Source organism: Peromyscus californicus, unplaced genomic scaffold (genome assembly GCF_007827085.1).
Source record: "Peromyscus californicus insignis strain IS unplaced genomic scaffold, ASM782708v3 Scaffold_17__1_contigs__length_78620276, whole genome shotgun sequence".
NCBI lineage: Eukaryota > Metazoa > Chordata > Mammalia > Rodentia > Cricetidae > Peromyscus > Peromyscus californicus.
The window spans coordinates 77,319,614-77,335,059 of NW_026294469.1; the positions used below are offsets into that span (position 1 = coordinate 77,319,614).

The 15,446-nt window shown below is 39.4% G+C and overlaps 1 protein-coding gene across 1 annotated transcript in view; it reads left to right on the plus strand.

Annotated features, from left to right (window-relative positions):
• The window catches only part of Cd226 (CD226 molecule), a 76,556-nt gene that overhangs the window by 35,285 nt on the left and 25,825 nt on the right, over window positions 1–15,446 (plus strand). The window contains exon 3 of the mRNA XM_052742738.1: window positions 9,273–9,620. Coding sequence (XP_052598698.1) covers window positions 9,273–9,620 — 348 coding nt within the window. The remainder of the gene's footprint in view (window positions 1–9,272; window positions 9,621–15,446) is intronic.

The window sequence follows — 15,446 nt, forward strand, 5'->3', positions numbered from 1 at the left end:
TAAGAACGAAAGGAAAAAAGAGCAGTGAAGGAGGGAGGCGAGGAGGGAAAGAAGGAAGGAAAGGGGGAGGAGGAAAGCAGGAACAAAGGCAACTCCATTGCAGCCTGCCTGTACTTCCTCCAACAGTGCACTTAACAGGGGCTACTTCCCTGCACACACCCATGGCAGCACGAGTGAGACAGGGCTGGCTCCCGACCTTGACACTTTCCTTTGCTGCATGGCAAGTCTGCTTTGGGCCCCTTGTCTGTGGGAACCTGCTTCTTTACTTCTGCCTGAAAAACAATCTAATGGGCAATTTCACACTGTGTTGGTGCCTGCCAGGAATCGAAACTGTTATATGCATTTTAATAAGGATAAGGACAGAAGCTGATTTCTAATTATAGGATTTAAGGCATCAGAGAGTAAGATATTTAGAATCTAAGGCTATCTAGGGTCCTGTTTGTCTCTGTGAAATTCAGCCTCCATGCAGGGGAAAAACAAAACAAGACAAAACAAAAACTTCAGTTATCTCTGCCAGGCTTCATTGTGATATAAGAATTGAGAGCTGGTTCAGTGGTTTGGTGTGGCTCCACACCCTCCCACTGGGGTGAGAAGGATTCTACCATTTATCAGCCGTGTGGCTTCTCTGCAGTATGTTAGCATATGCCATGCATTTAATGCCAGCATAAAAGTAAAGAATTATTCAAGCTTGATTGCCTTACTTTAAAATACACTGCAAATGGGAGATGGGTTTGCTAGTAAAGTGCTTGTGTGGAACCCATGTCAAAAAGCCAGATGAGAGGTGTGTCCGTAGTCCTTGCTATAGAGAGGTTGAAAAGGAAGATCCCTTGCTGGCTATCCAGTCTAGTTGCATCATCAAGCTTTAGTTTCAGTTAGAGACTGTTCTAAAAAAGAAGACAGAAGCTGATCAATGAAGGCATCTGATGTTGACCCCTGTTCCCTACACACATGGACATACATATGCATATACACCTGTACGTGAATATGTTCACAGAACATATACATTTTCCTCCTTTTATTCACTATAGATTCATTTCTCATAAAATATAATCTGAAAATGATTTCCCCTCCCTCTACTTCTTCCAGTTCCGCCCCACCTCCTCTTACATCTGGATCCATGCCCTTTTTGTCTCTCATTAGAAAAGAACAGGTTTCTACGAGATAACAACAAAATATGACAAATAAAATATAAGGAAAATGAAAACCATCACATTGATTTGGACAAGCCAAGCCAACCAAAAATTAAAGGATGCCCAAGAGAGGGCACAAGAATCAGAGACCCACTTGTTTACACATTCAGGGGTCCTATGAAAGTACTAAACTGAAAGCTGAGATACATATGCAAAGGTCCTGGTGCAGACCGTGTAGACCCTGTTCTTGCTGCTTCAGTCTCTGAGGTCATATGAGCCTTGCTCAGCTGTTTTAGGGGCTGTATTCTCCCGGTGTCCTCCATTTCCTCTCTTTCTCTCACTCCTTCTGCCTCCTCTTTCATGTGGTTCCCTGAGCTCTGAGGGGAGGGATTTGATGGAGACATCTCCTTTAAAGCTGCACACACATGCTTTTAGTATATGAGGTAAATGCTTGGTGTGCTCCAGCTTCTGTTCTCTGCTGGGAGATGATTAAAGAGAAGATTAATCTTCTGATAGAATTTTTTCTTTTTCTGTTAAGAATTTCCTACACAAAGTCAACATTTATTCATAAATATGGGAGACTCTTGACAACATTTTAGTAGAAAAACCCAAAGTTCTTAGACTGAAATATCTTTCTGTTTTAAAAGACCTCAGAAATGTACTCCTTAAAATTCTTGTACCCCATTATTTGTTTTTCTGACTGGGAGAAAATAATGCAGAATTGATGAAAAGTTGGACTTTTTCATGGAGTTCAGCAAACTGTGCTACCGACTTAAATAAATAGCATCACTTAAAGGTAGCAAGCATGGTGAGAGAATCTGAGTAGCAATTAAAATGTGCGATCCTGGTTACCCTCAGACAAAGGCTCTCTAGAAGAAAGAGATCTTGGAAGCTGCCAGGAGAGCAGCTTGGGTATCTTGAGCTGGGCCTGCAGCCTGGATCACTGCTTGGAATTCTGGGTGGTGTGAATCAGATCTGCCAAGCCATGTGGCAAGCTGTTTTCTGTCTGGGCCTTGGGCAGGTGCAGCCTGTTCTGGGCCTACTGTAAATCTTCCCTTTATTTGTGATTTCTCGGCTGAGTCCCTGCTTCATCATCTAAGGCTGATCTCTTTTGTTCCCTTTAGACAAATGTCCCTGTCTGTCCTGCCTTTAGGATGGCATTGGCAGCCTGCTTTGGGATGGCTGTGTTTATCTCTTGATGGTAGCTCTCATCCTTCTCCCTTTATCATTGCTTTTCAGTCAAGCAATCTTTTAGCTCGTTTTTATCTTGCTTGGTTCCTTTACCTTTTATCTGCACTTTAAATGAAGGATGGCAAATGGTATTTTGTGGGCGGGCTGTGGAGACTCTTGCTTTTCTAAATAGGGCATCCTGGCTGCTTCAGAGTGGCCTGGTGAAGCTCCTATTACCCAAGTGTAGTTCTGAGTTACTGCTACAGCTGCTGTAACAAGTGCTACACTCCATGTTGCTTGTACAGAAGGAGAGCATCATGGGTGGATGGGCAAGTTCCTCTCACAGCTATGCCAGGCCTCTCCCCGAGACCCAGCCCTTCCTTGACTTGTGGTATGCCACACATCTCTGCCTTCATTCTCTTGTATCATTCTCCCTCTCCCTCTGTGTCTGAATTGCCCCTTTGTAATGCCGAGATGCTGACCATATTGAATAAGAGTTGACCTACTGCAGGATGACTTCATCTTAACTAATGGCATCCACAATGGACCTCATTCTAAACTACTATTTTTTTGCTGGTGAAGGCTAAGAACTTTGCCCTGTGAATTTAGTGGAACACATTCAACTCATCTCCTAACTTAGTCATTGAGGAACATTGGGACATTTTAAGGAAAGGGTGTCTAACCTATTTGTCACTTTTTATTTGAAACGAACACACTGCAATGATTTTACAGCAGTAATTGGGAGTTGGCCTGCTGAAGCTCTGTGAAGAATGACATGTTTTAGGTTACAGATTCCTGTTCCTGTTTGCTTGAAGTTGTTTTAAACTTCAGTTAGGGGTCTGCCACAACTGACTTTTTCTGGCTTTTGTCTGTCACAGGAAGAGCGAGGGAGGTGAAGCTACTTTGGGGGAAATTTAGTCTTTGGGGTCTGGCCTCCTTCCTCTGCCATTGCTACAGCATCCTCCCACACTGCCTGTTCTATGAATTTCAGAAACATCTTTTTTCCACTTCCTGGACCCTCATTTCCACTTCCTGGACTCTGCTTGTAATTGAAATTAGTGTGTTTATTTACTTATTTTGTCTGTTTATTTATTTTGTCTGCTTGTTTTGGAGAACTGTATCTCAGGTCACCGTAGAACACTTTCTTAGTCATCATGCAGTCAATGTTTGTATTTTAGAAGAGTTCCATTGTGCATCTTCGTGGACTAGGCAGGGAGGGGAATACATTGAAGCCACTAGTGCTAACACTTCTAATTAGCTGATGTAATAATAGGTACTACAGATGGCTTGGGGCAATTCTGCACTGTTCAACAGTGAGTCTATTTTAAACATCTTAAGAACAAGTTATTGTCTTGTACTTTGGAAACCCAAGGAGACATCTGAGCAAGTGGGAGTTGTTGAGTTTTACCTTACTTGAACAAGAGGTGGTGGAGAAGTGAGGGTAGACATAGACACCTGAGGATGGCAAACACAGAATGACATTCAGAGAGGAACACTTGAGAAAGAAGAGCAAATTCTGAAGGAGATGAGAGGTATATCAGAGAGGAAAGAGGCAAAACAAGAAAGCATAGATGCCAGATGGGTTGAGTAGGGCTTTATAGAAGGTTGTACCTCTAACATTTAGAGTCAAGGACACAGGTGATGTTTGGAGTATTGGCGGAATGGTAAAAATGGATGCTAACTGCATGAAATACTCATGGAAAATGAGAACACATGGGAGGCCCACACCTTCCATAAATTTGAATGAATAGGGGAGAGTAAAGAATGATTGGACATTGGGTACTATGTCATCTGGTCTGAGGTGGATCTCAGAGGGGAGAAATTTCCACTCAGGGATGAGTGGAAGAAGCCTGGTTAGAAAAGGAGGTGGAAAAGAAAGGAGACTGTTAGAAGTGGGAATATTCTGGCATGTAAAATGCATGGGTTCAAGAAAAAATGAAATTTCTTTGATTTGCATTCTGTCACCTATAAGCATAGTGTTTTGGGAAGTTAAGACACCCACATTTGTGAAACAACCTCATTATTACCCGATTACACAGTTATAGCAAAAATGAGAGCCTGAGAGTGTGAAGGGCCTTTACAACCAATGCTTCCAGTTAGCTCAGTTATCTGGCTTCCCAAACTTTTATTAAACACATAGTTTTAGATCTTTAATTAAGAAAATTTCATTAGAAATGAAATGATCCGTGGGAGATAGTTATGGACGACCATGCTGATTAAATCAATTAGAAGTTTTACATTATCCATACCAAGAACAGGCTCGTGCCTCTGAAAAATCTCTTGGCATCCAAATTCAGGGGTACAGAGTTTTTAAAGACAAAAACTACAAAGATCATCCATACTTTACACCAAAGTCAGATGAAGGTCAGAGTAACCTTGAAATGTTCATTCTTGGCAGAGCATGATAATAATTATTATTTTAGACACTACATGCTGATTATATTTTACTTATATTTCTTATATTTCTATAGTTATTTTAGTTTACTTATTATTTGGGTTAATATGTCTGGATCATGGTCAAGACCATGGAAATCCCAAATGTCTTGTCAAGGCAGATGTGACTATTGTGGGGAAGGAAGGTAAAGGGCTGAGAACTGTCTAAGCAAACACAAAATGGAATCAGAACAGAAAAGGATGGTGTTACCTTAGTAATTCCAGCAATAACAGTAAGGTAAATTACTATGTGCCCCTTTTATAACTTGACAAACTATCAATCTTGGCCCTAATATTCCTGTTCTATATTTCTCATACTCCTTCTTATTAGATTTTATCTATTTTACATTTCTCCAGTTGTATCAATATTCTGCTTTTCAACTCATGCATTAGAGCTATTTAGTTCTTTCAAACTTCTAAGTTCCTCTATCCTTTTCTTTTGTTATTGTTGCCATAAATTTGAGTTTTGTATAGTCCAATGTTCTGCCTTCTCAAGGTGTCACATATCACACTTCTCAACTCTTTGTAGCTTCGTAAGTTGGGAGTGACTTTAAATGTTTGGTTAGAGTTAAGCTTGGTTATTTTGGCAAGACTACTGTTTCTTAGGAAACATGAATGTCTTTTCATGAATTTTCAGATGTATCTTTCTTTGGGTAGAACTCTTAATTTATTTTGGCATTAAAATGTTATTTTGAATATATTTCTTAACATGAGGATTATTGCAGATGTCAATGCCACCCAAAACAATCAAAAGGCATATTGCGACTACAATTGGAGTGTGAATTGACTTTCTGTTTAAAAAGTATTAATTACCCTCTTTAATTTCTTGTAAGGGTGGCTCTTGGGACTCAAAACAGAGCGGTGTAACTTGTTAGTTGGCTTGCACAAAAGCTTGGCTTGTGAAGCTGGTGTAGAGACCCAGGCTCTGTGATATTGATAAGGTTATTTAACCATCCTTTCCTAGGAGACATGACACACATACATATCTACTTACCCCAGAAAGATATCTCATGATGGATCAAATTTGGTGAACCAATAAGATTTTATTGAGGCAACTAACAGAAGTAGCTTCAAAGGAAGCTACATCACCCCAAAGAACACCTCAACAGACCAGTGGCAACTCATGAAAGCACTAACCCTGGAGCTTTCTGCTTTTCTGGTAGTTGTTTACTGCTTTTACAACCCCAGGCAGGTTTATACAGGGATCTGGCATGTTTGAGCTTTCGCAGACTTATTACACTTGTTTTACTCCCTGTGTCTCTGCCTCCCTCCTGGAGGGAGTGTTACAGCTCTGGAAGAAGCTACTGTACATCATTGGGTGATGTGAAGGGCTTCCCAAACAGCAGACTGAGTGATAGACCTGTGAGGATACTGATGGTGAAAGTCAGTGGCTAGGGATGTGAGGTAAGTGTGAAATATTAGTACACCTAGCAGTGACTGGTTCTCCAGTGGTGGAGCAATACTTGGAAGAGCAGATAAAGCACGGAACTTTTTTTTTTTAATTAATGATCTATAATTATGACAGAAAAGTCACTTAAGTTCAATATACCAATAAAAATTAGACAGTATTTTATATTCATTTTAGAAACTAGTACATGGCTGAATTATAAATATGGAACCAATGGGTTTCTATTTTTTTTTCATTTTGTGATTCAATTAAAATCAGACCTTTTCTCCCCATGAATTATGTCAGTTTTTTTCTCTGATTTAAAAGTATTCATCTTTGAATTTTCAGTGTGTCAGGATGGTGTACCCTCTTCTTTACGTCAGGTCTTCTTGATTGTTATTTTTAGTGTCACTTTGGACAACCTTCCACTTGGAAGAGCATAGCAACGACAAGCAGCCTTCATGTGGGGCTTGGTTTTTGTCTCAGACATAATAGTCAATTCTCTTAGAATGAAACTTGACTGGGGTGGGGTGGGGGCATAAGGGAAGCTTCTCTATGCATCTCAACAAGATATCCTGATTTTTCTGCCGTTTGAGTCTACAGGGAGGTGGGTCTGGGTCCTTACATGGAGCCTGAACTGGAACCCATCTGCCCCTAATGCTCCCTCCATCCCTTAGGTCTGGGTGTTCATGGGTAGAGATTTTCTCTGGTGCTTCATGGATTTGTCCTTCATATAAATGCTCGTAATTTCCCTATGCAGAACCTAGAACTTTGTGCCTGAATTGACAAGTATATGGAGCTGCCCCTGAGGGCAGGACAGGGTGAGAGCAGCCTAAAGAAAGCTTCTAAGATGGAAGTAGAATGAAGAAATGGAGCTGTGAATGTGAGTTCTGAGGACAAGCACCAAAACCTGTAGCCAGGTCTGTTAACTGCTGCTGTGGGATGGCCTTTCTGTATGCTGTGAATATGTGCTGCTACTGCTGGTTAATAAAGAAGCCACCCACTATGGCCTATGACAAGGTAGAACAGAGCCAGGTGGGGAATCCAAGCAGAAAAACAGGAAATAAGACAGAGTTAGGGGAGATACCAAGCGCTGCCAGGGGAGCAAGGTGTAATGGAACACAGGTAATGCCATGAAGCCACATGGCAAAACATAGATTAATAGAAATGGGTTGAGGTAAGTTGTAAGAGCTAGTTAATGATAAGCCTGAGCCATAGGCCAAACAGTTTGTAATTAATATAGCCTCTGTGTTTTTATTTGAGACTGAATGGCTGTGGGACCAGGTGGGACAGAAACTTCTGCCAACAACCTGCCTGCTCCTGAAGGCCCAGGATAGTTGGCATATAAACAGCAGGTGTTTTATTGCAGATGCTAGTATCTGATTTAGCATTTTCCTTCTGTTTCCCATCGTTTTTCTAGTGACTTCCCCCAACTTAATTTTAACTTCCCCCTTCTCTCCTCTAAGCTTTGATTTTATTATTATTTTCTTCTTACACATCTTTATCCCTTTAGTTTTTTTCCTTCTGTTGTGTTGGATTGTAACCTAGAGATGAAACATTTTCTGTATGCCTCTTATGTGGTGAAAGTGTTACTTCTGCTGAACAGTTGCAGGGCCACACACTGAAATACTAGACAGCTGTGGCTTTTCTTTGTGCAAGAGTTTTCACACCAGGAGTCACTTGCTGCTGCAGCCAGTTTTGGGTGTCGGTAGATACGAGGTCCTCATCTAATACGAACAGCAAATCACACTGTACTTTAGACTGGTACTCTTTTTCTTTTTCTGTTTTTGGTTTTTCAAGACAGGGTTTCTCTGTGTAGCTTTGCGCCTCTCCTGGAACTCACTCTGTAGCCCAGGTTGGCTTCGAACTCACAGAGATCCACCTGCCCTGCCTCCTGAGTGCTGGGATTAAAGGCGTGCGCCACCACCACCGCCCGGCTTGTACTCTTTTTCAAATGTGCTGTTTTCTTATTTTCATTGCCCCCTCCCTTCCTTTTCCTACTGATTGATTATTGTTTTATAAGCCCAAGCACTTGTTCATTGTCACTTCTGAGCATTGCTGGCCCAGATAAGTAGATGCTCTTCTATTTTATTTTTCCATCCCACCTGCCCATAAGCTATGTGACATCATTGCTGCTCAGACTTCTTCTCTTCTTGGCTGACACATCAGAGTTCTTGGTTTGTGGTAGTAAAGACTTTGGATGAATGAAGCTGGTGCTTACTTCCGTGTTACGGCTCTGAGCTATCCTGATTGTAGAAATAAAAAGTTTGAGTTTTAGTATCTACATTAAGTTCACAAGCTTTCTGGTCTCAAAAATGATGGAGGGCCCCTAAAGAACATTTGTTAATGTGGGTTATATCTATCATGTTCATAGTACTAGACCTTAACACTGAACACAATTTTAAATGCAAGAATCTTTGGGCACTCACTGCACAATATCTCAGAGGCTCTAACAGTATATACGTTACACTCCTGAGAAATCAGGACTGGAAAAGGCTAATTTTATTTTTCTATTGCTTTGACGATAAATTGAATCTTACAGAGCTCCAAAAGGCACACAAAGGTCCCCAGAACATACTAAAACAGATAATTATTGAAATATTTGATGACGCATACTTGTGCTGTAAACTCCAGAACTGGTGGAGTAAAGGCAGGAATTTAGGAGAATATTTTTGGCACCAGAAATTTATACTACATGTGAGTCTCCACCTATGCACTAGATATTCCTGTACAAATGAATATAGTTAATAAAAAATGGTGTAGTTTTTTTTTGAATGGCCACTAAAACCTTAGTCTATTGTCTTATAATCTGGAAATTGATGTTACTGGCTTAGTTTTGTGTATTCAGACCCTGATATGATCACTGCAAAGAAAGTACCAAGGTTTTTGGTTATATTTCTCATTGTTCGATTGGCCACGTAACATTCAAAGGTCAAGCATAAATCCCTTTTCTGTCTACAAAACCTTAATGAAAAATCCATTGTCTTACAAAAATGCAAAGTGAAGATACTATTTAATCTTGGAGCAACTGCATTAGGTAATGTCACCAATCACTTCAGTGACTTCAGTATGAATTTCTGGGTAGCTTTCTTTCCTCTCTTGGTGTGAACATCTGACCACCTGCCTAAGCATCTGCTTCTTTTTTTTTTTAGATAGTTTTGAGATGGCTGCACCCTCAAATGGCCATCTGTATGCAGAACCTGGACAAAATGTTACACTCAGTTGCCAGCTTCAAAGGAAATGGCCAGTGCAACAAGTCATGTGGGAAAAAGTCCAGCCCCATCAGGTAGACATCTTAGCTTACTGTAACCTATCTCAAAAGACAAGATACACATCACGGTACCAAAGGAAAACATGGAGCAACTGCAGCAAGGGGAGCATGCAGAGTGTCCTCATCATCCCCAGTGCCAAGGCTGCTGACTCTGGACTTTACAGATGCCGCTCTGAGGCCAGCACAGGAGAAAATGAAACCATTGTCATAAGGCTGATCATAACTGATGGTGAGTGACAAGAGATGTTCCAAGTGTCAAAAGCAGAAAAAAAAAACCCCAGCAACAAACAAAACAAACCCACTGTGAACTGGTCTTCATTCTTTTTATTTGCAGTACAGATGTTCCTTTAATGGGATTCTGTTATATGTCAATATTTTTTAATGTTTATGTATGAAGCATCTAGAGTAGTAGGTTTCTATGTCTCTTTTGAAAGAACTTCAGTATGATTTATCTTTACCCATACTCCAAAAAAATTTTGCCTAACAGTCATATGCATATATATTTTTATAAATGCTTTCATTGGTTTAATTATTTTGAACATTACTAAATTTTGGGATTTGGTATTTATTTATCTAGTTAACTCATACATCATATATTTATCAATGAAAATATTTCATCTTACTTTTTTTTTTTTTGGTTTTTCGAGACAGGGTTTCTCTGTGTAGCTTTGCGCCTTTCCTGGAACTCACTTGGTAGCCCAGGCTGGCTTCGAACTCACAGAGATCCGCCTGGCTCTGCCTCCCGAGTGCTGGGATTAAAGGCGTGCGCCACCACCGCCCGGCTCATTTTACTTTTTTATAGTGTGTGTGTGTGTGTGTGTGTGTGTGTGTGTGTGTGTGTGTGTGCAAATGTGTCTGCATCTGTGTATACACATGCAAAGGTGAATAATCGAAATCTGGAGACTTCCTCTATTGCTCTCTCTACCTTTTCTTTTTCTTTTTCCTTTTTCTTTGAGACAGGTTCTCTCACTGAACCCAAAGCTCACAGTTTTGACTAGCCTGGCTGGGTGGTTTGCCCAGAATATATCTGTTTCTGCCTCAACCTTTGCTGGGGTAACAGGCACACACTGTCATACCCAGCATTGTTGTGGGTGCTGGGAATCCTCGCGCTTCTGTGGCAAGTACTTTATTCACTGAGTCATTTCCCAAACCAGACATTTCACTATTTTGTTTTCTTACTCGTTACATTTATGAACTAAAGTGTGCACACGCATGTGCATGCATGTGCACGCAGACACACACACACACACACACACACACACACACACACACACACACACACACACACGCAGAGGGTATTATCAGCCTGTATCTTCATTATCTAACTCCTCACTGTGGGTTTGAGGCAGATGCCTGGATATTGGTATCCCCAGAAGTAATAGAATGCTGCTACAACAGTTTCTAAGACTTGGGAGGACTGCGCTTCTGGATGCTTGGCAGTGTGTCATTACCAGTTTGTCGGATGAGGACCTGTATCCTTCCGGAACACATGACTGACCTGGAGGTTTACAAAGCTGACCTTCAGGCCCTCTGGACAGTTCTCTTCTGTGAGGCTGCATTCTTTTTTGCATACAGTTTGTCTCCTTTGTCATAATGAAGTTTAAATTGTGTAAACACCAGGGCAGTCAGAAGCTGCATCTACTCTTAGGAGAGCAAGAAAAAAGATTTCTCCATCTATAGAAGTGAAAATACAAAGGCCAATGCTAAGGTGTGTATAGAGGTCTTTACTACCACCAAGTGGGGAGGCAATTTCAGGTTTTCCTGGTTCTGCCTCTGGCAACTCTTTCAGTGCCCAGGAACAAAGTATTATTTTTACCAGTAATAGAAACTTTACTTCACTTTACTATCTCTCTCTTTTTGTCCTTTACTTCCTCCTTCCCGCTTTCTTTTCTTCCTCTCTGCACTTCTTCCTTCCTCCCTCCTTTCTTCTCTCTCCTGCTTCCTCCTTCCCCTCCTTCTGCCCCCTTCCCTTCCGTCTCCATCCATTCTTCCCTTCTCAACTGCTTGTTCTTTTCTTTTCCCCCCTCTGCTTCCATTCTTTCACCTCTCCCTCCTTTCCTTCCTCAGACCTTCCCTGGCTTCCTACCTATCAACCTTCCCTACAGACCAGATCTTCTTCCCTCCCCTCCCCTCCTCTCCCCTCCCCTCTCCCCTTCCTTCCCCTCCCCTCCCCTCCCTTCCTTATTGCTGTCTTCTGTAGTTTCAGTGAGTTCACCTATCTTGGCAGTGGTTAAATATTTATAGGCAGTTCTTTTAGCCTGCACCTGCCCCTCACAGTTTCTGCTCATGTTGCAAACTGGTCTTTCCTTCCGCCTTGGAATAAATAAGGGAAGATTTATGTAACAGCAGCCTCTGTCCCTGCTGCCACTGTTACTATGTGTAAAGAGGATGGTAGTTACTGGAGAACAGCAGATTTTCATGTGTTAGATAAGGTCATGAACTGAAGGACAAATAGACATTGGATTTAAAACTATATCAAAGAATGGTTGATTGAAAAAAATATATGGTGGCAGGGCTAGGAGAGAAAAGTTAACAGAATAGTGTTGACTATTCCCATAGGCACAGACAGGAAATACTTCTTATCTAAAAAACTCTTTCATCACAGAAGTTATTTTGGATCTGGACAGAAAAAAGAGTAAAAATGGATGTTCATCTTTTGTTAAACAACAACAACAAAAAAAAAAACAGGGCAAGAAAATATCCTAAACAGAAATGTCCAAAAGCCATTTTCAACCACGTATGAGAAGTCTTACTAGTAAATGCTGAGAAAATGATTATAAACTTCTTAGGTCATAGAGCGAGCAAGGGGAATGGGTTTTAGGAGGTGATGCTGTTCAACTTTTACAAATTAGCGAAAATGTCCTTCATATGCCCAACATTTTTCTCAAAGTGATTTCTCTGTGTATAAATTATAAACAATGTCAAAAATCAGCCACCAGATGGAAGTGACAGTGTAATAACAGGTATTGTTAGTGTCCACAAGCCTTGAACAGATGCAAAATAGTTTTTGACATCTAATTGACAGATTAAAAGAATAACAACTGGATTTTATATCCATTAGGAAAAATTATAATTGATGGAAGATGACAACCATTGGTTGTATGTTTTAACTTAATTCTTTTTTTCAATTATTGTAAGTAAAGATAAAATCTAAAGCTACCAGAGAGCAAGCAAGGAGGATGATTTGTTTCCTCTGGTGTGATTTTATTATCTCAAGTCCTGAGGCTATTTGGTCAAAAATCAATGTAGAGATTAAAGCCAAGAGACAGGTATAAGGTGTGAGGCAGATTTAATTCATCTCAACTGTCAGGGTAAAGGTGATTTTGACACATGTTTTATAAACTGCTACATAGTCTTCTTCTCTTAGCTCCTATCCATTTCTTTTACAAGACATGATATTGCATGCATCCAAATGAGTTTTTTAGGGGTCTCAAATTTACACACACACACACACACACACACACACACACACACACACACATACACACACCCCTGTGAGTTTTCCCAGGACTTCTGCCTACTTACATTGAGTTTCACACAAGAATCAATTAAAGACCACCCAAGAGATTTTAATCAACAATTGTCTAATAACCAGAAATATATATGGCATGTGTCTTGATATATTTTAAATAAAGGATGAAAGTGGCAGAAGCATGAATTATTTGCCATTGAATTTCTTTGCAAAAAAAATGAAGCTTCATGCTGTTTGTGTATACTCTTGGCTTTGGAAGCAGTAAGAAACAGCTACAGATTGAAATTACTGATTTTAACCTAACCATAGAGGCCAATGACAGGATGAAATGTGTGCTTATAGCCAAGGACTACAGTAATTTGTGTTCTTTAATATCCTTCAGATTTTAATTAGTCTCAAGAAAATATTTCAGGTCCCAAGGAAAAAATTGTGAGGTCCTTTTAATGTTGACTAAATGAGGTATAGATTATTATTATTTAAACTGCACTTGCTAATGTAAAAGAATGAGAATAAAATAAATGACTTCAACTCACTCAGGAAGTTCAGACAAGACTGGAAGGAACTGTTTGCTGATGGTTGATGGGCTTGCTGTAGTCCTTGTCCAATCATCTTTGATGAGTTACTTTGATTGAACCAAGTTTCGTAGGAGGGAGTATTGATAACTAGAGCTGAGGAGTCATGGCAAAATAGGTCATGGAGGGCAAATTTGTACCTGATAGTGGGGGAATGTATGTAGAAGATTATAATCAGATGACTAAATTGGCCCAGACAGTCTGGGCCATGACTTAGAATAGAGCGAGGCAGGTTAAGTGAAATGGCACACTGATATGATGATGGGTCTTCTGTCATAGTAAAGGACAGCCACTATTGGCTTCCAAGCAAAGATGGTGGAAGAGAATTCTGGAAAAGGTAGGGTGCTCGTAATTTTCAGTGTATAAGTCTTTCAACTCTGCTTACATTTATTCCCATCTTCATTTCTTCCTTTTCTCTTAAGAATGAGATTAGTTTCTTAATTTTTTTTTGTGTAGAGAAACATGGATGATCTTCTTATACTGATTTTATACATTGCAACTTAAAATACATTAATTAATTCCAACAGTTGAGGGATATTTGTGTGTGTAGTTAAGCACAGTCCTTAGGGTTTTATGTATGTGTGATAATGTCATATGCAAACATTTGTTTTTTCCTTTTTCAACTGTATCTCTCACATCTACTTTCTATGGTGAGGGCTTCTAGGATTATCTTGATTGCAGTGGTGAGAGTGGCATGCTTGTTTTGTTCTTGAAGGGAAAGTTTTCGGTTCTTCACTGTTGAGTCTGATGTTATCTATGGCTTTTCATATATAGCCTTTATTATTGAGAGTTTCATATATGGCCATTATTGCTGAGAGATTTTTGTAAAGCATGATAAGATGTTAACTTACATCAAATACCTTTTCTACTTCTATTGATATGTTCATGTGGTCTTTTATATATACATTTTATGATAATGTGGTATATTGGTTGATTTCATGCATTGACATATTCTTGTATCCCATTTGATTGTGGTATACAATCCTTTTATGTTCTATATTAATTATATAATTAAATTTGCTAGTCTTTTACTGAAATTTTTCATCTATCTCCATCTACATTAGAGACATTGGCCTGTAATTGTCTTTGTGGCTTGCTTGTTTTGGTATCAGAGCAACGCTTTCCTCATGAGTTTGGAAGTATTCCTCACATATTCAGAGAGGTGAAGAAGGGTTGGTATTAATCCTACCCTGGATGTTTCATTTAATTTTTCTGTGAAACTGTCTTCTGGGATTAGTGATGGGTCACATGTTCCAAATAGACACTAATGTGGCCTAGACATGAAGAGAGGGATATAGCACAGAATCTCAGTTTCTGACTGTGGCCCCCTTGGCATAGCCCCACATTCTATTCTACTTTCTCTTTCCCTGGATACCATCTTTCACCATTTACTTTCATTCCTATAGAGTCTAGTCAGCTCTCTCTGTCTTTATGCTGTGTCTACATTAGCCCAAATTCCTTTCATGTCTTTGAACCTTGTACATTTACTGTCTTAAACTTTCATAACTTAAAACAACTGAAATTAAGTGATGTAGTAACTGCATTTGTTTGTGTGGTCCAGATTTTTAACACATAATCTTGTCATCTTTGGTTGTAGTTTTCATTAAAATAGAAAGAAATCAACTCCATTGGAAGTTTGTGGGTATATTAAGTATATATATTTACTTATCTAATTCTTTCTTTCTAAAATAATATTTGCTACAAATAAATGATATTTTTATTAATAATTATTGAATACACATATTTAGCAAAAAAGGAAAATTAAAAAATATTTTAAATGTATTCACTTTATGAAATATATATATAAAATAAACTTATTTTGGGATAGAAATATGAAAAATTATTTTTTACTCTATGGTGTACACATATCACATTTAAAATAAATGCTTTGTAGTTAGAAAATTATTATGTTTATTTAGGTATTATTACATCTATATTGAAAGTTATCAAAGTATCCTTTTAGGATATGCTCAGGAACATTTATTGAGCTTGACATTTACTATATTAGCAT